At 38.2% G+C, this 26,966-nt stretch overlaps 1 protein-coding gene across 4 annotated transcripts in view; it reads right to left on the bottom strand.

Moving 5' to 3' along the window:
- LOC126755964 (uncharacterized) overlaps positions 1-26,966 on the bottom strand; it is a 515,745-nt gene that overhangs the window by 11,853 nt on the left and 476,926 nt on the right. For all 4 annotated transcript variants that reach the window (XM_050468716.1, XM_050468724.1, XM_050468708.1 and 1 more), the window contains 2 exons: positions 19,428-19,832; positions 16,163-16,221 (listed from right to left, as the gene is read on the bottom strand). In XM_050468716.1, the coding sequence (XP_050324673.1) occupies positions 16,163-16,221; positions 19,428-19,832 (464 nt within the window). The remainder of the gene's footprint in view (positions 1-16,162; positions 16,222-19,427; positions 19,833-26,966) is intronic.

Raw genomic sequence — 26,966 nt, 5'->3', positions numbered from 1 at the left:
CTATGTTTTTATAGTCATTGACATAAGATACTCTGTAAGGCTAGAAAATTAGTTGTAAGCTGTTCGAGGATATTTGAGTGTAGTAAACACACCGAAGGAAGTCAGCATTAGAACTAGGTATAGATGTTTTTAAAGTCTACACGTCGACTTGATAGATGGCGCGTCCTCTACTATAACTCTGCCGCCTATAACTGCTGAACTTCAAACAGCCAGGTGCGACAAGAGTTTGAATTCCCTGTGTATAACCCAAATACTGAATTCAACAAGGCGGAATCAGTTATATTACATTTTTTTTATAAAATTGTCGTGGCAGCTCTACTCAAAAACTTCCCTTCATTGATTTATAGCAAGGCTTGTTACACCCAGAGAGAAGCGTCGGCGATCCTACCAAATATATGTAATATAACTGATCGATTAAGCCATAATGGTCTGTCCGTCATTCTGTGTATACTCGAACTAGTCCCTCCGGACCGGACCACTATAGCTTATAGCTGCCAGACAAACTGATCGGTTTTTTCATTAGACGAGAAATCTTCAAAAAATGTTGTATGGGTCTAAGGTAATAATGCAATCTGGAGGATGGAGCCTGTGTAGAAGTTCACGCAAGTGAGGAAAGTTCTCTGAGCGCCACTTGGGAGTCGTCAGAAATGATTTTTTTTAAATATGACTCAGACAGCCCACTACTTCCGGTCTTCGACCAAGTATTCCTGGGTAGCCAAAAACATCCGTTTGAAGGCGAGTTAAAATAGGAAGGTGAATCCTCTTTTCGTAGGGACGTGCGCTGGGTTTGGGACCCGCCACGTAAAAAAAAGCTCCCAATGAAAAGACGACAACAGCCTCGGACGAGAGACCCCTTTTTTTATGACGACCATGGCAAATGCATTAAAAATTACGGTTTGAGGGCATGCACTTGGAATGTCCGGTCCCTAAATTGGGTAGATGCCGCTGCCGAGCTGGTTGATGTTCTCGTAAGAGTAAAGGCTAACACCAGCGCTTTATAAGAAGTGCGATGGACGGTAAAATGACTGAGGCGAAAAGCTCATTGTGGCATTCACTATAGTGGCCAAATAAAAAAGCGCACATTCGGTGTGTGATTCGTAGTGGGAGAGAAACTCCGTAGCCGATTCCTGGCATTCAACCCGGTGGATGAATGTGTAGCCAAATCCGATTCAAAGTGAATTTCATCAACATATCGCTGATTTGCGTTCACGTTCCAAAGAAAGAAAAGGACGATGTGGCCAAAGATGCCTGCTAAGAGCGCCCCTTTGAGAGCTCCCCTGTCACGATGTCAACATCGTGCTTGGCGACTTTAACGTCAGGGTGGACAAAGAAGGTATCTTTGGAAAAACGGTAGGTAAATTCAGCTTCCACGAGGAAACATTTCATCGACTTCGCCGTGGCTCAAAATATGGTTATCTGTAGTAGTAGATTCCAGCGTAGGAAAATTCATCAAGCTACCTGGCTGTCTCCGAATCGAAAAGCCACTAACCAGATCCATCATGTTGTGATAGACGGAAGTCACGCCAACAGTGTGGCAGACTTGCGTACGCTCCAAGGTCTTAACATTGATGCAACCGCCTCTCTGCTTTGAAAATGCACGGCAACAAACACAAGGAATGTTTGACGTCGAGAAGCTCCAATCACAACAGACAGACAGACGATTTTTTGCTCGAATTGCACTTCTGCTCTCTGAGAGCACTCATCAGCAACTCGGTAAAAAGGAACTGTGGCACGGAATTCCAAGCTCTTTACATACAACGAAACGAAAAAGCATAAAGCTGCCATACAAACTGGAGGACCGAAATAAAGAGACTATGCGGGAAACTTTTTAATTTAACGAAATAATTTCAAGAAATTAGACGTGGGCTACTACCTAAGGCAGTGATATAATCTCGGAAAATATTGTTCAGATCGGCCCACTATAATATATAGCTGTCTTACAAACTGAACTATCTTAATCAATTTTGTATGGAAACTCCGTTTTTTGTGAAGGGTATTCCAGCTTCGCTGCAACTGAAGTCAACGTTTTCTCTTGTTTTTATTTAATTTATAATAATAATTATGTATTTTTTAAGGTCATCTGGTTGTATAGAATTTAATGCAGTTTCTACCGTATTTCATTTAACCAGTAATTACAGAAAATACTTAAATTATTCCCCACCACTTTACAGCAGTTGGTTTTGTTGTTATTGTACGGCCACTTGAGCATTGTCACCGGCAATTTACAACTCAAATAAAATTCTATTTTCCTACTTTTTTCCACTAAATAACAAAGCAAACATTTTCTTTGGCTTGAGCTATGCTCAGTTCGCTTGCCTAACTGCTGTCGCCCACTCCCCTCCCCCTCCCGCTTCAACTTGGCTTGTCTTGTCTTTTGTTGTGACCCCTTTCTCCGCCGTTATTATGCTGCCTGCCCTGGAGGTGTGTTGTCATTTGCTGTTTTGCTGTCGTTGACACTCCAAGTGCGCATTGTTGTTGTTCTAAGTGTTGCATGATGTTAACTTTGCTGCCATTTATTGCTGCGTCTGTTGTTTATATTGTTGTTTTGCTTTGGTTGCTTATGTGCGGTGCTCAACTTTTTGCCTTCGGCTAAGCAAAGTAATCGAGGTGGCCAACACACGCTCGGGCCACAAGGAGCTGGAAAAAAATAATGCACTTTTTCGCAATTTATAATTTAAGAAGACGCAGCAGCGCAGTGAATTTCTTGGAAGAGTATTGAAGAGTTGTGCTACGCACAGCTGCGCCGACGCTTACGCATGCACGCGCGCTACGCACAAACTCCGTCACGCACACATATATGCTGGCTGCCTGGCTACTACACAAGGGAACACAATTATGAGAATCGAAGTGGAAGTAGAAGAGCAGAGAGAAAACAAGCTAAACAACCAAGAGTGCCTGTAGTGCCACTTAAGTCTCTCTATTTGCTTCTTTTTGCCATACCTCGGGGAATACAAGTACTTCAGGCTAGCAAATTTTAAATTGAAAACTTTTACTTGTACCTAACGGATGCACACACACACACGTGAGTATACAAAGTTACTTATATATTTATGTACACGAGCGCATTGTGAGGCAGCAGCGGCGTGGCGGGACACAACATCAATATCCAGCAAAGCAGGAAGAAGGCAAAAACTACTACAACAATGCAACAACAAATGGTAAAAGTTGTTAAAGTGTATGAAAGTGGCGCTGGACTTGTGAAATGTTGCTTTAACAAGCAACAACATCAAGAACAACAACAAAAATTGCAACAGCAACAACAGCACTTCGAGTTCTTGGGAAAAAGTAGTGCATGCAGCAGACGCAAAAAGCGGTCTAAGTAGACAAGCTGCTTCTTCTACGATTTCTTTGTGTAAACCCTGTCGCACAGTTGCCTGTTGCTGATTATTTTATGTTGTTGTTTTTGTCTTTATTTCTTGTTTGTTAACATTTTAGTCGGTGACTTGCAAAAAATGGCTTTTGTCAAATCTAAATTTTTTTTACTGCACAATAGCTGCACAGCAGTTGTATGCAGTTTTGACATTAGAAGGCTCTAAAAATTCTCGAACATCAGGTATGGTAATACAGATATTGCAAGATCACTTCAGTAAAACATGTTTCTAAAGAAAAAAAAAATTATAAATCTATATAAAAACTATTATACTCTGTAGCAAGAGTATAAAAAGAGAAAAAGATATTTTGGGTGTGTGTTCTTCATAGACAGCACCGATTTCGATGAAATTTTAGGACGATCTTCAGTATGATCCAGGGAGTGTTCCTGTTATATCCTTGTTTTGTGACGATCGGAATTTTTTTAAAATGTTTTTAAATGAACTTCTCCTTGCTCCTCGCAAACAATATTTCAAACTCTCCACATTTGCTTGCAACAATTAGATCGCAGGCAAGAAAACGCCTCTGTTCATGGAAGTAACGACGAGTTTGTGCGGAAACGGGGCGGAACAAAAAGTTGAGTTCTGATAAAATATTGAAAAAAGCAAATGACTACTTTGTGCGCATCGGCACGAAATTGACAAAGTTTCTATGAGTCGACAGCTCGCGACAATTTCGTCTATGGTGACACTTTTGTTCATTTTGCAGTGCTTTTTTTTTTGAAAATTGACTTATGCCCTTTTCATGTAATACGATTTTTCGATTGGGCTGCTGTAATAAAGGATTTCGTATAAGTGACAATTTTATATAAATTCTATAATTTAATACCATAAATAGAGGAAAAAAATAAATTAAAAAAATTTTGAGAGTCAGCAGTAAGCCATGTTGCCACTTTTCTTTTCTGAAGTGAAAATGAGAAACTCTTTAACTTCTGGGTAACATGCAAATAAGGGTGAAAGAAGGATTCCCAGCTTTTTTTATAATGCTGCGTATTATGAATATGCCAAATGCTAACTAAATGTTCTCTGATATTTATGAAGATACCTTACATACCATTACAAATCGTACGGAGAAAAGTCTCCCAGACATTGTGTGTTTGTTATACGTGGTTGGGTTAAGTTTTCCTTCAATTTTATTAATTTTGAGCAGAAAGATACATTGTTATCAGTAAAACACGCTCTCTCATTTTCATAGAGATAACTCAGATGTTGGCCAAGACATTCGGTATAAAGTCGCCTGGAAGTTCGAAAGTCGTTGTATTAGGTATATGGGAGCTTAGGGAAATATTGACACCATTGTTAGGAAAAGCTGATTCCTGAAATTCATTTATAAATGTCATACATTGACGGATATATTCGGAAAAAATTCAACTAAAGATACTGGGTCCAAATATTCGGTTCCTTGGGTGTTGAACAGTTTTTTTGGATTTGCACAATTTATAGTCAAAACGTGGCTTTCTTGAAAGGCATTATTTGTGAAAAGTTTTATACTGTTATATTATATGTTTCTTGAATTGATTTTGTGATCAAATTTATCAAATGTATATTTTTTTAAATGTAATTGTAAGGGAGAGTTTTCCGCAATTATATTTAAAAAAAATCTGTATTTTTAACTCGAGATTTTGTAATTGAAAACTAGGAGTTTTTCCAATATTAGGTAAATATAAAGAGAGAAAAAATTTAATAATTTGATTTAAAAAAGCACAATAAGTTTAAGATAAAAAATTTTTGTACAAGATACGAACAAAATCTCAAAAACTAGTTCATCTTAATTTTTCACATACATTTTTAGCATACCGAAAAAATTGCTATATAATTTTTTTGCTTTGCCGGAACTCCAGATACAAAGTTTTTAACCTTCAACCACATTCCTCCCCTTCATTTTCACAACCTCAACAACCTCAAATTCCTCGGAAATAATCGTTCCCTTAACAGTTGCTACTTTATTTCTTCTTATTGTGTTATTTTTGTTTTTTTTTTTTTTTTCAAGAATTATCTACTTTGGTCTACTCCTGAAATATGAATGCGGACACTATAAAAAATGTATAGAAGAAAATATTTTTTGCTTATAACTGGCAAGAACGCTAGTTAACATACGTAGGGACAATTGACTAGAATATCCCCTTAAGTACCCATAAACTTTCTTTCGTGTTTAAGAATCTGAACAAATTTCCATAATCTCTATTTCGCTTTAATTGTGTATAACACCGATGTGAAATATTATGTATTATAAATATTTCACTTATATTGCAAAATACACCACAAAAACATTTTTAACAAAAGAACAAGATTTTAATAGATATTTGTTTTCAAGAATACCTATTACTGACTTTTTTTGGCAAGTGTGTTCTAAAATTCATAAAATATCTTGGCACATCGACAAACATTATCTTCACCATTTTAATATTCATTTATTTAAAGCCATATTTGCTGCCTTAATATATTATGAAAATATTTAAAATAAAAACGTAAACAAAATTAAATTTTAGACTGCTGTATAGACACGCTCCTCAAACCTCTAGCTGCACACCAACCACTTGTGTCTAAAGGTTCAGGAATTTTCTAAAAATAGATGCACTGAGTAAAAATTTGCGAAGTTTCTTTCAACTACAGACCAGCTAAAATCTGCAGGCAAATCCTCGTATCAGTTTGCGTGTCGCAAGCGTTGGTATTAAATAAGTCACGTTGATCATAAACTTAAGTTTAACCAAATCTACATTTCATTTGGCAAAAACGAAGCTACGTGCAATCAGCGGAAGGCAGAACGCAACACTAGCACGATACACAGCGAGTGACGCAGGCAAGAGTGCCACTAAAAGGCAACGGCGCTTTTTGCACCAAAGCGAGCGCCGAGCGGCGTTTGTAGCTTTCACTGTTCGGCGCTGTCGCTGCCAGCGTGGCATTGCATTGTGTATTTTATTGTCGCGCTACTTTGCAAAATGCACGTATCCTTTATTAAATTTTCGCCGCATTCCCACGGCGTCTGTCGCTTAGGCGCTGCGCATCGTGCCTTCCTTCACAGCGGCGCACGCACGTACTCAGACACAATAGGGAGAGCGAAATATGCTTATCCATTACCGTATAGATGTGGCACTGTGTGTTTTTTTTAGTTGGAAAGGGGCGAAGCCAGTCCAAAACACTGAAAACAGTGTCTTGTGTGTAGTGGAGCGCCCAGTTCTATTCCATTGGGCAGGAAATAACACTCGGCGTGACTCACACACACACACTCATGAAAAGCACAAAAAGTTATGCGTATGAAACACATTTATACACACATGCAACAGCCAAAGGCATACACCGAGTTTAGTTGCGTCGAACCTTCCACCCATCAAACTCCTCACGCGCCTCTTTCCGCTGTTTTCTGGCTGCGCCCTGCCTCGTTGGCAACTTTTTCGCTGCAGTAATTTCGTATTCTATGCAAAAATAGCATTTTGCATTTAAATCTACAGTTTTTTCTACACTTTACTGTCGCACTTTTTTTCGGTAAATTTTTTCTCAAACACTTTTCCACCATTTTGTGTTTTTTTCTTGTTGCGTTACGTTTACGCAGCCATTTTTTAGAGCACATACTAGGAAAATAGAGTATTTACCAGTTGCACGTCGTTGCAGCGTGTAACGGGGCGTATACGTAATTGATTTTCCAATGGAATAAAATGCAATACTGTTATGTAAGCAAAGCTACACACGTGAAATTAGTTGTATGCAGGTATTATTTTTATAGTTTTCTAAAATTTTTTTATTCGCACATATTTTTTATAACTTTTGAATATTTCAATGAGAGATTTTAAAATTACTTGCATACTAAAGAAATTTTGAGAAAGCAAATTTCAAATTAAATTTATGCAAATAACGGCAAAGGATGGGCTTATGCTTGCAATTTTTTGCCTAAATCATCATCCATTCTTTCTGAAAACAGCCATGTGATGAGAGAAGAAAATACTAAAGCTTTTAAATTTCTTTTCATTAAGTGTATAGATGAATTTCTATTACTTTTCTCTGACAATTAGTGTTCATCTGCTTTAATATACCGAAAATGATTTTGACAGTGTAATCATTACAGCCGAAATTACAAACCGTGTAAAGGAGTTATAAGCACTGACAATTCAGAAAAGTACTTTTTTTTAAGATCCATTTATTAAATATCATTTTAGTGTATTTCAGTAATAGACGATTCAACCCTAGGAAGACCTTCGAAAATACTATAATTGGCTCAAATAATCTCAATCAAAATACATGTGAGGAACGAAGAAGTAGTTGCAATTTTTATCTTCCGCTTAATTAAAAACAAAAATTGTTCTTTTTTGTGAAAAATCGAAAAACATATCAAAATTCTTATTCCTTCGACTTTACTTGACAATTTTACTCAAAAGATCGTGTGAAATTATCAAGTCGATAAGCCTAGTCTAGTTTGGATGAAGTTTTCCTCAGCGAGTCTGAAAACAGTGTTTCGAATGTGTGGTTATGTGCAAAAAGAAACGTGGTGGTCAATTGGCCCACATTTCAAATGTTCAAAGCATAGATTAAAATATTCCCCACAAAAAAGAAAAACCAAAAAAAAAACAGTGGCCACTTTTACCAAATTTGAATACTTTATTTCATTTCATCATGTTGTTCTTACTGATAGACCCTTGACATTCAAAAACAAATCGTGTTCTTCAAATTGACAAGTGGATATATTCCCTTAATATCCTTTCCTCGTGAACTCGGCGATAGTTGGCTTCAACAAGACGGATCCATTTTCCACACATCGCATCATTCCATGGATTTATTTAGAGAACATATCGGTGAGCCGATAATTTCAAGTTTTGGGCCAGTTGATTGGCAAAGATCACATCGTTAGACTTTTTCCTGTGTAGATATGTAAAGTCAAAAGTCTATGCAGATAATACCGCTTCAATTCAGGCCTTGGAGCAAAACATCACGCTTGTTATTTGCCAGTTACCAGTCGTTCTTTCGAATGATAGTAAACATTACCCATTAAATTTGAAGTTTCTGTGTTTTTTTTTTTTTTTTTAAAGTAGGGAAACTCGAAATGAATCATCCTTTAAGTAGATTGGCTATGAGGAGTGTAAATTTGAAAGGAGTCATAGTTTGTTTTTGAAATAATTTCAATATTAGCACAAGCAAAAATATATACTTCTGCAAATGAGCAGAATTAGAATATTGTAAACATGAAAAAATGCTTGTTTTTTACTCACACTGACTTCATTGTCTTTGTGGTTAAAGGGAAATTTTTTACCCACACTGACTTCATTGTCTTTATGGTTAAAGGGAAATTTCGAAATACAATTTACGAACTGACTGAAGAACCCCACAACATGGTATCCAACTTGGCGAGAGTCAACACAAGTTAAACTGCAGACGTAAACTTTATTAGGAGGTATAACATCAACCGTGTCTCTATACTATTTTGGAGCCTAACGTCTTCAGCCTAGAAGAAAGATTGCCAAAATTTGAGAAGAGATTAAGGTATCCTCACTAAAGGTGGGGTTTTGACTTTACGAAAGTATAGTCAAGCCAATAATGCTATATAGTGTATAGGAATAGAAGAGAAACTTATTTGCTAAGCAGCTTTATCGTGCCCAATGAGCGCCTCTCATCGGTACTGCGGAATACACCAACAATAGCACTTAATGCCATTTAACACATAACACCGATGGACGTTGCCGGCAGGTGTATTGTTGGATGTTGGGGATATGAAAGCGTCCGAACAAAACACGCCAAAATTCTCTACTCCTTCAATTGCATCTCGAAAAATTTGGATCACTGCTTCGCAGAGGCCAATCGCAGCGGTTCTATCTCTGCTACTATACCGACGAGCGATATGTGGATAGAACGGAGTCGCTGGAGAAAAGGAGCAGTGAGCTATTTTATGGATGGGTCAAAGCTAGCAGAGAAGGTTGGAGGCTGAGCTCTTCGTCAATCTTAGCTTTAGGCTAGCGGTCCCCTGTAGTATTTTTCAGGCTCCAACAGCAGAGCAGCTGACTAAATATGCGCTCAAAGGTAGCCAGGAGTATTTGTCTTCACTAGAAATAGCGTCTGTCACTTCATAATGATACTTATTTTTGGGCCTCGTTTTAACGGAATCACTGACAACTGCAAAACCAATGAGCTAGCCAGAGGGGCATCCTTAGCCCGCTCCCATCGGAATGGGACCGAGTTGGATCTCCATTGACGTCTTGCGTTTTAACACTTAACCGTTGTACCACGCATGCGCACCTCGAGTAGAACGTAGTTGATCTACTGAACTACTTTCCCTTTTTTCCATAGGAAAGTACATGTTGCTGCAATCGTTGGTTTTCTTACTGGACTCTGTGTTGAGGGGGGTGATGTGGATATATTCAGTGGAAAAGCTCCGTTATCTACCATTTTCAGGTTTGAGTTCGAAAAATCTCAGCAGTCTTACCTTCGGCGAACCCGAAGACAAAGCCGAAACGTTTCAAACCTTTGTAAGGCTCTTATGATATTATATATGTATCTAAGCTTAATTCAGTAAGAATCGAGCCCCTGTAAGGATCGATCTCCTAGCCTACCCTAACATACTTTTATTCAAGCGATCGCAGGTTGCACTATTATTGTAGAATATGTCAGTTTTTGCTTATGTCAGCCGCAATCTACACGTGTTAGGAGATAATATGAGTACAACACCAAATAAAATCCCTCCCTGAACAACACATTCACATACACAGTACCACGCACACATGAAAGGCAAATAATGGAATTGAATTGAAATGAAAGTCCGCACAAAGCGCCGAATAACGCTTGCAATTAGAATGAAAAGCTGAGCTGCTTTAATGCAATTAGCGATATAAATACTACGCAATGAAATGAAACGGATTGAATAATAAAGTGGGATAAAATCATTTCATCCAACGTGGCGCGGCACAATGCATCGCCAATGGCAACGCGCGGCAGACAAACGACTGCAGTTATATCAGTGTATTTGGGTGTGTGTGTTGGCGTGTGTGTTGGAAGTTGAAAGGAGACATTATAGCATGCTAGTAGCAATATACTAGGCGCTCATTGTTGTAGGGACTTTTGTATGATTGCGCACATGCAAAATGTTACGTATACGCCACAGTGCACAGAGTGGAGTTGGTAAATCTGAGAACAAACGAAAACGAAATGAACCAACTAAACTAACAAAATACCGCCAATGTGAGCGCTGCAGGCATTCGAATTGTTATTGCTATTGTAAGCATATGTCTGTATGTATGTGTGTGTGTGTGCGGGTCGGATGTGGCTGTTATGCGTGTTATTGGCTGTGTGCACAATGGTAAAAAGCAGCAGCGCGCATTACAATGAACGTGCCAAAAATTGTTAATTTGCTGAATTTAGCTTTGCCACACGCCCACACACACACACATATGGAAACACAAACAGGCACACATACGCAGCGGCAATTCGGCATGCTGCAACATTGGCTTTACGTACTTATCTACTGGCTTTGCGAGCTGCTTCGCTTGCAACCGCTTTTGCTGATGCATTTGTGCGTGTGTGTGACAAAGTGCGGTGGCGTGAGTTAGTGAGTGCGTGCCGAAATGACAATTTCACAGATCCATAAATAGTTGCGCAATGAATGGCAGTGGCAAAGCAGCGAAATGCAACGACAACAGCATGCAACATTGCCACCATTAACATATGGCTATGCAACATGCAAGCACACACACATGCGAATGCATAGTTTTAGCTTGTTTGTGTGCGTGTCTGTGTCAGTAGTTGTGCGAATATGTTGAGACTCGGTTTGCCTGTTTGCCTGACGCAAATCGGATGAATATTTAAGTGAAATCAAAATGAATGAATGTGTAACTCAAAGCAGCTCACATGACGCAGCGCTGGCTGCAGCCTTCTTCAGCTCCCCAGTCCCCGGCAGTACTTGCTCTTAATCACAAGCAGCTCCAAGCCTGGAGTGCCGTTGTGGGGCATGACATTGCTCTCTAACAATGCTTGCCACAGCGCTGGAGCTAGGGCGCAGAGCGCTGCAGTCTCCTCTGCCTTATATTCTGTCACTTTCCAGACACATGCGCATGTGTGTGTGTGTGTGTGCCGGCTTTGTTATCTGTGCGTGCATTTGCAAGATAAATGCAATAATATTACCAGCGTTGACGGGCACGTTTGCTTGGCCTTTGTCTGTGCACTCGCAGACACAAACACATACATGCGCACACACATACATATGTATATGAGTGTATACTCTGCAGAAATTTATTATTGCAATTTCACAGTAATATTACAATAGATGAGTAAATGCGTGCCAAGCAAAGCAACGCAGCGCATTAGTTGCACACACACAAATACATATAAATATATATATATATATATGTGTAATCTACTATGTGATATGTGTGTATGTGTCTATGCGCTTGGCATAGTTTTGTCAGCTGCTTTGCATTCTAATATTTTAATGCATTTAAATTGGAATATTTTAAACTGATTTGCTTTGCCGAACGCCCCAAGCGACGAATGGGCAAAAAGCGCTTTGCACAAAGGCAAAGATATTTCATTTTTGGCGTTAACATACTTGCTTACATTTCCTATATATGTAGATTGTATTCATATGTGTTCGTACGTATCTATGGCATTTAAGTGTTTGCGATAATGTTTATTGGCAAATTTTTGTGCGATTTATTTGTCAAATAAACATATAAGCTACACATAGAGAATTAGTAAGAAATTTTAGCTGGTGAAAAACTAATTTCCTCCATTTCTAAAATAAAATGTTAATCAAAAACTTTCTTATGGCACATATCTTAATATTCCTAATTAGGTGCATGGAGCATGGTGTATGGAGAGGAGGTTCCGCGGACGATATTGCTTTATTAGCAAGAGGCAAACTCAAGAATACTCTCTGCGATAACATTCAAAGGATATAATGCCAGCAAGGGGTTGGTGCAGTATGGTTTGCTTAGACAGCAACTCGTCGAAAACAATCATCGTCCCGTTTACTAAGAGAAAGTCCCTGCCAGGCATAAGAAGCTAAGCTCTTGGTGGCAGAAAGTTATAATTGACTAATTAAATTAAATATCTGGGCCTCACCTTGGATTTCACTCTTCTGTGGAAACAGCATGTGGAACTGATGCTCACGGTATGCAAGCTACGCACTATCAGGTGAATGCACACCATGATCGTGGGACCGATTGTTACATACGGAGTGGTGGTGAACTTCGAAAGCAAAACAGATTTTGGTAGGACTTCAAATTTCGAAATTACTCAGCTGGAGCATTAGAAGTTAACCTGGAACTCACACCGCTCCAACTGGTCATCAATCAAATAGCTAAATAAACAGGGTTTCAAATGACAGCAGAGGTGAAACATCACTGGCCCTTCTGACAAGGAACAGCATTAGCAAAAAGCAAACTTCATAAAGAAGTTTTAAGTTATCCTCGGCAGTAAGACTGACTAGTGTAAGTCCACGTTTGACCTATTGCTAAGGTGTAGCACTATTAAGTGGTACACTGACTGCTTGAGAACGGCTAATGAGCTTGCGCGCTTTGCAGCTGTTTACAGCATGGTAGGATTGTAAAGCTGCATACCTCAAATAAGCTGCTTCCCAAGGAAAAAAAGTGGGCAGAAAGAAGCATGGAAGCCGCAGGCAAGTTTTCTGGGTTTAATAGTGTAATCAGCCTCTCGAGAGACATTCCGGCTACTTTTAGCATTTCAAACTGCGCACTGTAGGCTCAAGAAACACCTATTAACCATTATAGCCTATTGTGCAAACTGCCGATTTCCGACATGGAATCTGATTCAACAACTCTAACAGGATATTGGAACTTATCAGTGTACTGGGCCTATGTATGTAATCGTTGTGACAGAGGGGAGCATCCACTAGACCTTGGATTGCGTTGCAAGCTTCACTTTACTTCCGGCTATGGTTAAGAACAATTTTTTCAATGTATATATGTATGTAGATAAAATCAAGAAATTTCATAAAATGTCTAAAATGATCGTCGTAATAAAATCTTTATAGATTACTTTTGGAATCGCTCAAGGAATTTCTTAAAACTTTTCATATTTATTATCTAGGTCAATTGCACTGACATTTTGTGCTTTCTATGTTCCATAACTACGGAATTGTTGAAAATGTTGCAGAAACGCTTTGTGGAGTCTGCTCTATCACAAATTTGAATAGCACAAAGCAAGATTGCGAAGTAATCCAAAACGACTTGCATGAAAGTCGTGCATTCGTCTATCGTAAAAGTCAGAAAAACGAAGTTTGCAAGTCGCTGTGTTGGCATCTGAGAGATAGAAGAGGAAGCCTGAACCTTTTGCAAAACCGACGTCGAGTAGAGGTTGCAACAGAGATGATTGACAACCCAGTTGAGAACACTACATTCATATAACCATTCATTACTAGCGTCTTAACGTTGGTTTATGAATACGTCGTCGATACCATCCAGCAATTTTGTTTCTTTGTCAATCCGGGTTAAGTTTGATATATGTATATAACTGTATTTAAGGAATTTAAGAAAATATCTGAGATGAGACTTAATTAGATCACTTTTGGAAACCCTCAAAGTAAGTTTGAAAAACCTTAATCACTTTCAATTTTTTTTATATATTTTATTATCATTCAGTTTTTATGCTTGGGTTATAGTACGAGTACAAAGCTGAAATTTTTTCACAACTTTTATAGATGTTTAAAATTTTTAATTTATTTTTGAAATACTACAATTGATTAAAACATGACTTAAACAACTGTTTCGAGGCTTAAAAAACGTTGGCACAAGTGTATTGGCGCCAAGGGCGACTACTTCTAGGGGTCAACATGTTTTGAATAATAAATTAAAAATTTAAAAGTTATGAAGAAAGTCTTATTATTTTTTGCCCATAATAGTAAAAATGTTTGACATGATCTGCTGTTTGTATTACTTTTGTAACAAAAAACAAGAAAAAATGTTAACTTCGGTTGCACCGAAGCTAAATACCCTTCACAGGTGCATTTCTGTTAGTAACTATGTGTTCAGTTTGTATGGCAGCTATATGCTATAGTCAACCGATCTGATCAATTTCTTCGTAGATAACATTGTTGCTTTAGGAAATAATATATACCAAATTTCGTGAATATATCTTGTCAAATGTGAAAGTTGTCCATACAAGAACTTGATACCGATCGTTCAGTTTGTACGGCAGCTATATGTTATAGTGGTCCGATAACGGCCGTTCCGACAAATGAGCAGCTTCTTGAAGAGAAAAGGAAGTTTGCAAAATTTCAAAACGATATCTTAAAAACTGAGGGACTAGTTCGTATATATACAGACAGATAGACGGACGGACAGACAGACGGGCATGGCTAAATCGACTCAGCTCGACATACTGATCATTTATATATATACTTTATAGGGTCTCCGACGATTCCTTTTGGGTGTTACAAACTTCGTGACAAACTTAATATACCCTGTTCAGGGTATAAAAAGGGTAAGAACATTGTCATATAAATCGAATCACAGCATCGAGTTTATGTGAAGATTTCAGTACTTTTCATTTTGGAAATATTTTGAACAAAAAGTGAAAGCAATAGGCAGTTTCGTTGAGAGGATTAAGAAGGGAGTACTATTTTAGAAAGAAAAAAAATTAAAGAAAAGCCTTAAGCTCTTGAGAGAAGACCGAGAAAAGACTTAAAAGTCACATTAGTGGCTTTCATATGCTATTAGAAAATTAAAACCAACAATTAATTTGAAAAAAAAAGTGTATGGTTGTGGAACATGTTTTCTTATTTAACCGTCTGAACACTTTGAAGGTCGCACAAAAAATTGAAAGGAGTTTTCAATAGAAACAAGAGTATATATATTGTATTTGTGATATCCACACGGGTGTGGCACCGCCCACTTTTAGTTGAAACCCCATATCTCAGGACCTACTCGATCGATTTCAACACAATTCGGTTGGTAATAATATACTGACAATTCTACATTAAAGTGCAAATTCAGACAAATAATACACTTACTTCGCATATAAACAATTTTAAATTCCATCAAATGTTTGTAATGTAAAGTCTTTTATCATATTAATACAAGTATTATATATTAAGTGTGTAAAAATTAAGTATAAGTATATGAATTTTTTTCAGTGTATTAAAAAATGTTATTTTGTCTATGTTAGTGCTCTGCATGTGCTAGTTATCAGCAACTGGCATTAAAATTTCTTAAAAATTAATATATAATCCCAAACGTTTATGCATGCAGGGATTTGCATATTTAATTATGTCATTTCACATGTATATATATGTGTGCATGTGTATATGTAATTGTAATGCAAGTGTGTGGTTTCATTAGTTTAGGTTTACTTTGTCAGGCAATTGCTTTGGTAATGTTCAAATTAATGTAATTTACAAATGGCACATAAAAACGGCTTTGCACTTCAAAATAATATTTACTTGTGCACTTTAGCATGAATATAAACTTAAATATAAAGGGTGTTTTTCTGTGGCGAATACAATTGCTGAGTGCAAGCTGGTAAATCTCTCAGATGTTTTTAACATTTATGTTTTTTGAACGAAGGAAACTTGTTACAAATTCACTTGAGCTTTGAAAATCGTGTTCTATTAAGTATAGGGTGTGCTAACTGGTCAGCAAACTCATGTCTCTCCGTTAGATTTCTTTAGAATTTCCTCAAAGTCTCAAAGTGTTTGTGATTTCAATCTAATTTGAAGCAAAAGTTCTATACTATTAAAAAAACACCCTTTATACACAAATAAATCTATATAGAGACACTTATTTAGGGCTATTCACGCATGTGTCTGTGTAGTTGTCTAATAATGTAATAAAATACGTTGAATGCAGCAATTTTCCACTTACCATTCGAAGATGTCGAGAAGAGGAAGCTGTGCGTCAAGTCACTCCAACCATAACGATTCCTGCAAATACAAATGTAATTAAAATGAAATTTAGCCAATGCTTAGCTATTTGCGTTACGGTTGCTTGAGTCCTAAAGTATTTCAAATACGTTCGAAAAGACAAACAAACGAACAAAACGAGAATTTGCAATTAATTAGAGAATGAAAATGTCACCTCGAAAATTATTAAGCACAGATGATTATTTGTGACAAAACACATCAATTGCATCAGTGCGTCAATGCAGCATGCGGCATGCGGCATACGGCAAGTGGCATGTGGCCGAGAGCAAAATACCTGCACGGACCGGACGGACTAAGTATTTGCATACAATTTGTTTGAGGGTTTGCATATCATGCCTCTGTAATTAGTTTCTGATTTTATTTGAGCATTGTTGGGCAAGTAAGACGCTTGCAGTATGCGAGTATCGAGATAACGAGAAATAAACAATTCATGAATTAAATATAAATTAGCATTGCCGAACAAATAAAGTGAAATTGGAAGTATTTCTGTGCCCTGAGGCCCTACATGTTTATTTAAGGTCATAATTCACTTATGCAATCCATACACATACCTAATTATATATTATTATAAACATGTATGTATATACAATATGCATATGTATACGTAAATGTTTATTATAATTATTTGCTTTGTATTACTTTGTTGCTGGATTAAGACTCAGTAGGTCAGTTAGGTTTGAGGACAAAGTTCTGCAATTTTTGAGCTTAAATACCAAAAGACTATTTATGTAATAGAGTAACATTTAATCCATAGTTCAAAGTATTAGTGAAAAACTCATTTGTGTAAAGAAAACTATATACGAAAGTTATCTGAGAAGTTATATAATATTTGTCCAGAATTGTGAGCATTTTGGTTCGATTTCGACAAAAAACAGTCAATTTTAAAATTCCTTCTTTTTAAAAGCTTCAACCAGAATGAATTTTAATTTTCTAGAGGTATAAAATTTTTAACACATTAAGCTACAGGGTGGACTGTTTGGTGGAAAATTGTCCACATATCCAAGCAGCAATAAAAGGTTTCTACGTTTCTGATGAAGCATTTGATGTTATGCGCCAAAGTTTATCTCCAGCGCAGTAAATAATGCAAGGAAGGCTTTAAGTTCCACTCGACTTAACCATAATTTGGGTTCCAGTCATAAGAATATTTTTGAAAAATCAAACCAGGTGGCTAAGTCAGCAGCCTCTCTAGACGAATCCAAGACAGAAACAATACTGTATCCATGAGAAACGCATAAAAACTCAACTAGCCCCAGCATTGAGTAGTGAGGCGATGTGATCCCTATATTTGGACACATGGATCTCAGGGCCTTTATCCTGCGTCTGCAGACTGCTATGCAGCCAATTAGCAGCTGTTCTGAAGTTTCAGGCTCTCTGTCGCAGAACCGGGAATTCGCGCAATAAGCTAGGCCCCATTAGCAACTTGGCATGGCGCAGGCCTTGGAGTTGTTGCCAAAACTTCCCTGCCTACACCTTCATCCTTGCGAAGAAGCTTCTTAATATTCTAAGGACTAACCAAAACATGTTAGTGAATGCTGCGGAGCGGGCGGCACTCAGATAAGGTGCACTTGGTTACGTTCCGTTAGGAAGTTTATCTCTATGTACAAACTTATGGCAAAGACTTGGCTTGAAAAATGCTCGATAAATTTCCCATATGTATTGAGAGTTTGGTACGTGATCCTGCAACTCCTGCACCAATTCTCTACACCGTCGGTGTACCACTTGCTTGTACTATCTCTCTGAAGTAGCTCGAGAGTGAACTCATTCCATTCAGTCTTGCTGCTAAGGGTAACTTTGAACATCTTGGTTAAGTTTACTCTTTCGGTAATGCTGTCCCTTGGGAGAAGGACTAATTGTATTACACCATTTAAGACACCACAAAATATTTGACCATGTTCGTCATCTCTACCTCTCTGCCCCCAACGTCTCATAAATGGGACGGTGGTCATCTTAGAAGCAACTCGAAGGGAGCAAAGATACGGTGTCCGCTGGCAATGTCCACGAGAGCCGGTGTAGAAAAATAGACATAAGTATGTATAACAATGTCAAGCGAAAACCGTTGTGGTCGAATCGTGGAAAGAATTGACAATTAAAAAGGTATTACTATGTGTTTGGTGCTGCTCTTATAAAGAAACACTCTCAACTTTGGGCCTTTACTTTCATAATTGTGGCTAGGTTTGGACAATAAGAAAGAAGTTGTGTTCTACCAAGGGCACATACTTTTATAGTGACTTGCGCGGGTTTACGGGTGCTTAGGAAGTTCTTGTGTATCGGATTTATAGTCCAAACCTCACATCGAGTGATTACTATCCGTTTCTGTCTATAGTGAATGATTTCGTTTTAGAAATATTTGCCACGAATAAAGCTTGTAAACGGCAAAATAGGGACGAAATAAAAAATTTCATTTTACATCTTTACATCTTTTTTAGCGTCCTATTTACGCAACATTTCCGCCTGTTGCACGGCACCTATCAGTTTCAATCAAATTCAGCGAGCAATCAATGAAATGCCCCACGGCAAACCGAGCGAAATCTTGCACTAAATCAACGCGCTACGACAGAGATTCCACCAAAGTGTAGCGCTTAGCGTGTCATGTCGCCATTGTAACGGTTATTGCTGCTGTTGTTTACGCTGTTGTTGTCACGCTGCTCGCTTCAGCTACAAAAGCAATGGAACAGCAGTGTGCGCTAACGTTGCAAATTGTTAATGTGGCAACGCGAAAGCTAACAAAAGCTGCTGATCAAGAGCTTGAGCATTATAAACTATCAATTTGCGCCAATAAAAGCGGTGAAGGGGAAGGTATTTCCGGCGTCGCACGTAGTCGGAGCTTATAGAGCAACAACAATAAGAGTGAAATGGGCAAAAGTGGTACCAATAATAGGGAAACAGCTGTAAAGTGACAACAAGTCGTTGCACGTATATTGAAAATTACAAAAACAAAAGCAACAGCTGAACATTGTTTTTGTCTTAGACACATACACTGAAGTATTGATTGCGATATCTACTCAAGGAGTAGTCAATTTCAGCTGAACTGAAAAGCAGAACTTAGAAGAGAGACAAGTAAACTGTTACACCACACCAGTGGCCATAGAGTTGTGGCACAGCAAAAGACTTGCTCTGAATGCAACACGCGGCAGCTGTTGGAAGGATTTTACAAACAAAATGCTTGTCTCGATGTGTCTCCCTCATGACGCTAGCTTTGTACTCACCTTGCTTGCACAGTGGCCTCGTAGTGCTGGTCCGGATCGAGTCCGCGTATCATATAACTCATCCCCTGGGTGTAATGATGTGACAATGGCATCGCAGCGAGCACCACATCGCGCCAATCGTTACGACCCCAGTGCATCACATTGCCGTAGCTGCTGAGACCGGCGCCCAAACCGCTGCCAAGACGATGATTGTGCTGGCTGCCAAGCAAGCCGCCGCCCATGCTGCCACCACCGACTCCGCCGCCACCGCCACCGCCATACATCTGCAGCAGCGTCGAGGAGGATGACGAGCCGGTGTGCGTATCGATGGAGTTATCGACCTCGTGTCCTTGCGGCAACCTTCGGAAGGACAGCTTGTACTCTTCGATGGGTGTGTGTGAGTCCACGGTCCAAGAAATGTTGTATCTGCAAGAAAGACGAGACGAGATGTTAGTGAAAAGCATAAGAAAAGAGAAGTTGTAGTGCTGTATATGTATGTGTGTGTTTTCATGTGTACGTCAGCGCACACTAACGGTATTGTTATGCATACAAACTTGCAATCAAGAAATGCCGTTGATCCACTCAGTGGCGTGTGTATATATGGGTATGCCCAAAAATTGTTGTTGTTGTTATCGCTGTCATTATGTGCAACATAACAATCGCATTGTCGAGCTGCTGACTCAACAAGCGGACGAACGCGGGCAGCAGCGAACTTAATGAAGTTCCCGCTTCTATTGGCGAAACAATAATGGCCGCCACAAAACAAGAACAACAACAACCACCACCGAGGCATTTGACTGCAGTATCACCATGTTGACGTCGAGCTGATGTCGAGAAAGTCATTCTCGCAGCGCCGCAGACAGCAAAGTCAAGCGCAAATTCCCGCTGGCAAATGGTCGCCAAGACGCTGAGCACAAGCCGGCGCATGCCGCGAGGGCGTGTGGCGGTGGCATAGTCAATGTTTGCATTGTTAAGAAGCTGAAGTGCGAAAACAATGACGCTTGCAGGCGGCCACATGCCAGTGCATTGACTTTGTTGCAGTTGCACGCAGAAGTGCTGCGGATAACCGAACAGCACACACACACGCATCCACATTCAAAAGGCAGCGCACTGTACTTGCGAACTGGTTTATGCGTGTGTGAGGAGAGCAGCTGTGAGTTTCAGTTAAGCGCCTCAAGTAGCCGCCCACTTCTCCTTGTAGAGGTTAAATAAGCAATTCGACTTCAAGTTAGCTGAGTCGTTTGCTTGTTGGCAATTTGTTGCATGCATAATCCTTTACTCTTGCAATCAATGCACACAAAGTTCCCGTTAGCTGATTGACCTTAGTTTGTGATGGCTTAAAAAGAAGGGAGCAGGATGTAAGAAAGCGCTCACTTCGCTCGGATACGAACATTGTTTCTGAGAAATTTAGTGAAAGTTGAGCTCCCTCTTTAATTAATTGATCTATATTTAACTCACTTACTTCTACTAATTATGCAAGAATATTTACTAATTCATCTCTTCAGTCGTGTGCTATGTTCGATCACAGCGGAATCGCTGGTTAGAGCAAAGCCGATAAGCTTTCTAGGTGGGATACCCTTTACCCAATTTTATTCGATTGAAACCAAGTCTGTTTTCCGATGGCTTCTGGGTTTTGGCGTTGGACCTTAGGACCTCTAGTAAGCTCAGCCCATAATGAACCATTTAGAGGCCTCCGAAATACTGAGTCTTGGCAAAGTCAATCTCGTCTCAATTGTTGGTCTTCTGAGTGAACACTGTCCAATAGGTTTACACGCTGTGTGGCTAAGTATTCTGTCGGATGGAATCCTCTTGCCACTTTCTAATAAAATGCCCGGCTTTTGGCAGTAGGGATTGAAATATCTTGGTAGATATGTCTTTAGATAACCTTGCGGAGTGGCAGGGGTCGATAAAAACTGACTTAATGAAATTATTGTAAGATTAAAACGCTTTGGCGATCTATGAGATCTATCTGTCCAAGTAAGATCCATCAATTTCTTTGCGATCTGACCTTACTTTTTATTAATAGATCTGCAAACTCATTTGTAAATATGTTAAGACCTTCGATTCATATTTTCGTGTCTTGAACATATTTTAGATATCTCAACTGTGCCATCTAGAAAGAAGGTTCATATGGGATTACGATACCTTTCCACCAGCCACATTTTCCATTTGATCAAATTTGACTCGGACTTGTCACAAAAACCGAATCGATAGTAACGATTTTGCTAGATTGGTACAACCCCTGTTTTTGTTTCTGTGAGGTTCAATCTTCATATGTGAATTAGTGTGTGATTGACAGTAGTTGGTTTACGACGCGAAAAGTTTGTGTGGAGATTTTGACTAAAAAAAATTTTAAGAAAGTTGCTTAAAATTGTGTGTTTTCAATTTAACACGAACACAAGTATTTGGGTGCCATGAAGCAAATGGTGAAGGTTTGTGAAGTCATCGAAAACTTGTCTCACACGAGTCGTCCATCCACTTCTGTTAACTTGTGTTAAGGACGATTACATCGAAAAATTTTAAGACATTAATATCTTTAATAGAGGTCACAACAGAGCCACCTTTACAATCCGAGAACCCTGCATTCATCAAACCCATCATTATTCGAGAAGAAAGTGGCAATCTAGCGAATGGCTTGCCAAAAATGAGCCGGAACCGAAAAAATCAAAATTCGCGGAAGACGCTGAAGACCATCTTAGTCGGAGCTTATAACATGTGTATGGAAAATTGGCTTAAGCATTGGCATGCATGTTGGCAAAGGAGTTTATTTTGAAGAATTAAAATTTGTAATAAAATACGTAAATATGTATGTTGTCCATCAGTCCCCGTCAAATTTGACCAGAGGACACTGAGCGTTGTCTGTAAGATATGGAAGTAGTTGAAAACTCGCCAATAAGAAATGAACCGTGATTGGATTTTTTTAAGGAATAAAATTGATGATTTTCGGTCCCAGTCTTAATTTAAATACCTCTTGTTTAGATGTTAAGGGTCATTTCTAGTTCTAATTCTATATTCTCGAAACAAAATTTGAAAATTGTCTTCAAAATCATGTATCTACTGTACATATACATTGCTTCAACTTAGTTTTTCGATAGCCGAAATTTCAAACTTTACCTTATATCTATATTTTCAACTTCGGTATTCAGAACGAAACCATAATACCCTAAAACAAAACAAAGTTTCGAGTTCGAAATATATGCACACATACATATACATGTATATCATTTATATAACAAATATAAAGGTCTAAAGATTTTTTTCCTACCTGCCACCGAGTTGGGAGAATGAAATCAATTTGATTTTATGCACATTGTCCATTGGCTTATTATCAAGTTATATTGCTGTCGCTGCATTTATTGCAACTCAAGAAATAAAACTTAATGTCACGCTGGTGTAATAACATTTTGCGAGTATTACAAAGTCTCCAACAACAAAGGAGTGCGGCCGGAGCAAACCAGCACGATAGCCACAGCGCATAATTTGTAAGCAAAACGAAGTTAGATGCGCACACAAACGACAAAGGAGCATAAAAGCAGTGATTGTCTGCAACAACACAGGCAACTTAACGATTTGCCACACGCCAGCAAACGAAGAAAACTAAGCAAATGTGAAAGAACTCATTAAAAGCGTTCGCAAGTGCGCCGAACTGCCAGACAACAGTGTGTGCGTGTGAGTGTCTTGAATGCTACGTGGTTGCAGTGAAAATACGGTTGCACTGCTTGTTTTTGTTGCGCACGCTTGCCACATTGCCGCAGACAGTGACGCAACGTCGGCGCTCAACCGTAAACGTCAACATTAAGTTGCACAACTTCATTTTTCTTCAGTTTTTTTTCATGTTTGCTCAGCAGACTGCTTCAGTCGCTCCAAGTTACTTATACGCACCGGTGGTTGGCATGCGGTTGGTTGCAACGACCGTTTATTGTTGACGGCGTTGTTGTCGTTGTCATTGTCACCATTGCTGCATCATTGCCGCTGCAATTTACACACTTTCGATGCGCTTGTGCGTGAAATGTGCGGTGAGCAATGAGTTTTGCAATGAATTTCAGGGAAGCTTTCTGCTGCGCTCAGTTGCATGCATATATTAGTCTAGACAATCATGGCATAAGTGTTAGTGAAAATTACTTCGAAATATTTTTAAAAATATTTTTTTTTTAGATAAATTCGCGTTTTTATAGCCTGAACAGGGTATATTAAGTTTGTCACGAAGTTTGTAACACTCAGAAGGAAGCGTCGGATAGCCTATAAAGTATATATACAAATGATCGGTAGGTTGAGCTGAGTCGATTTAGCCATGTCCGTCTGTCTGTCTTTCCTTTGTATATATACGAACTAGTCCCTCAGTTTTTAAAATATCGTTTTGAAATTTTGCAAACATCATTTTCTCTTCAAGAAGCTGCTCATTTGTCGGAATTGCCGATATCGGACCACCATAACATATAGCTGCCATAGAAACCGAACTGAACTTTTATTTTATCTCTTCGAACGGTTGTTAACGGGTTCCACAGAGCAAAAATTTCAATTTCGGGAAGAAGAAAACATCATGATTTTAAATTCGGCTACAATCGTGGCTTGATGCGATGGCGCAATATCATCGTGTAAAATCCCTGCATTTTTCTTTCACAATTCCGGTCGTTTTCGACGGATGCTCTCATGTAAACGCATCAATACGGCCAAATAGAACACCTTTTGACCATCTCACTCTCTGGATTATATTAATGATGCATCAAACCACGAACATAGAAACAAACATGGAACATCGCCTTGTTTATTGAACGGCTTTGGCGTGCTGGTTTTTGTTTCGGCTCATTTTTTCCTCTATTCCGTTGATTGTTGACTTGTTTGCATGTTAAACTCATAAACCCATGTATCATTGACAATTGTTATGCTCTCCATGAACGGGGATCGACTCCAGCTTTATCGGGTCTGGTCGAGCAAGAACGCGTTTCATACCCAAAATATCCACCAAAATTATTCGAACGGACTCGGGAGAGATGTCGAGTTCTCTTGGCATCTCTCCAACACTTGCCGCACAATTTTAGAGCATCATATCCTTTACTTTTTTAATATTTTTATATATAATGTTCCCAGAGTTACACTTTATTATCATTTCACTGTATAAGGTTTTCCACAAAAATTCCTAGTTTATTTGCTTACTTCAAATATTGAACTATAGCTTTTGGTTATCGCATTACTTCGATCTCCATAAAGACGTTTATATAATGGCTGGTTGTTAGTGTTGTCTCATACTTCTTTTCTAATGAAACATTGGTTGCAACATAAAGTGTAAATTCAGATCCGTTTCACACAAGTGTAAATATATTTCAGCAATAGTTAAAATCCACGAAATATGTTTGTGATATTTTCTTTGGTATAATTAAAAAATTTAAACGGCTGGCGACTCTTATCGCAAAAAAAATCAAAGCTTAAAATAAATTGAATCAAAAAATATAAATAAAATAATTTTCTAAAAGATGTCTTAAGAAACTATTTGTATAAACTTACTGTTTTGATAGTGCCACAACTTTTTCTAAATTATTTATTTCCAATAGTGACACGACAAATTGTCAGAATTTCGATTAACATGCAAAAAGTTTGCCAGCTCGTATAGTGAGACTGCTCCTACCTGAGAAACTATCGTCATTTGCCTGCAGAAATATATCTGTGTGTATGTATAAGTTGCATATGACCTTTGCCATGACTTTAGTGTGCTAATATCAATGCCGCTATTGCAACATTTTACTGTCTGCCAATTTTATTTTATTTCACTTTATTTTATTTTATATTTTTTGCCCGACAGTTGTTAATAATCATTTTTATTGCTATTTGCTAAGTGCTTCAGAGCAAAGGTTTCAGACGGCAGAGCGATAAGTTTATATACTCCGATTTTTACGCTGTAAGTTGATAATTGTGCGGCAAATATTCGTTTAAAGCGATATGTACATATACATTAGAAATATATTTTCGTAGAAATGTCAATTTTTCATAATACCAAGCGAAAAAAAATTAATTTCTTTTACCCCGAATTAACACCAACAACAACGTCAGCCTCGAAATCCAACGCAGAATAACTCTTGCCAACAGTTGCTACTTCGGACTGGGTAGACAATTGGGAAATAAAGTCCGCTCTCGACGGACAAAGACCATACTTTATAAGTCCCTTATTATTCCCGTTCTGCTATATGGTGCAGAGGTACGGACGATGACAACATCAGATGAGTATAAGTATTGAAATAAGTTACGCATATATTTTAGATCCAAGAATCAACACTAATATATTTGCTGCCAAAAAAGTGACGTAAGCTTAGGCTTAAAGCAAGACCTATATACTAACCATTGCTTTGGTTTACTATACCAAACACCACTTTTTCCCCCAACAGTGTATTAAACTTAATTTCAAGCACTTATATTATGTATGTAAATAAATATATTCCGACATTTTTGCTTCGTTTAGTTAGTAATGTGTGCGTTGGTGCGTGGCGTATGAGTAACTTTTAATTAGAAGTATCTTTTGCACAAAAGTTTATCTCTGCTTTGTATATTGACACTCACTCATTAATTAGCATATGTTTACTACGCACTCTTTTCCCATATATTTTTGCACATTATTTTGCCTTTTATTTTGCCAGAAAACTTAATGCGTAAACATTTTATTATTACACTGCTATGCTGCTCGCCTCGTCGCACTCGCTTAAATTAGTAACAGAATTACCCAAGTAATTGGCAAAGCGTAGATAAAACTAACTGCGATTGGTGAATGGTATTGGTTTTTAATAAAATCAGCTTATAGCCGTAATAAAAGTGAAATGCTTCGGAACCAATTGAGAAAATTCTAGAGAAGCATCGGATGCAATGCGTTCGTGCTCAAATTTGATAGAGTAAAATAATGTTGAAACTATAAATTGAGGCATTAAGAGTTGTTGTTTAGTATAAGTGGAGTATTATACAGAATTTTAAGTAAAATAACTATTCCAAATGATACAAAAGACCTATAACATCACTGATTTTAATTTCTGTAACTTTAATATTGAACGTAGAAATGGCAAGCCCTTTTCTAAATCTTTTTAAATTGGGACTTGCGTAGACAACTTTGGTATGATACTCATTTTGCAATAATTAGTCTAGGTGTCCACATTTATAGAAACCATTTTAAACAATTGGTAATTCTTTTAATAATATATTTGTTTTTATTTTAATCAGAATAGCTTATTAACTTCTCATGAACTGTTTCGTAAAGTAATAACTGGCTAGTCTCCACAAAAAAATAAAAAAATAAAAAAAAACAAATAAAAATTACAGGCAACTACTTTATATTGGTGGCAACGTTGTACGCTACTGCAATCGCATACAAACCCGAACAACTGAGAAACATGCAAAATCGATAAATTAATTACGATATAATATCTTGGCTTTTTATAATTTCATCTCATTGGTTACACACTGAACCTATCACAAATCTGCTTAGGTGTTTTATTTTATTTCCGCTATTTAAGTATGTTTTCGCCTCGACTTATCCTAGTCAAAAGGACCATGTGACCTCACAGCCGCTTATAGCCGACTAGC

This window comes from Bactrocera neohumeralis, chromosome 2 (assembly GCF_024586455.1).
Source record: "Bactrocera neohumeralis isolate Rockhampton chromosome 2, APGP_CSIRO_Bneo_wtdbg2-racon-allhic-juicebox.fasta_v2, whole genome shotgun sequence".
Lineage (NCBI taxonomy): Eukaryota > Metazoa > Arthropoda > Insecta > Diptera > Tephritidae > Bactrocera > Bactrocera neohumeralis.
The sequence above is the reverse complement of the archived record's forward strand: the minus strand, read 5'-3'. Positions and strand labels throughout refer to the sequence as shown.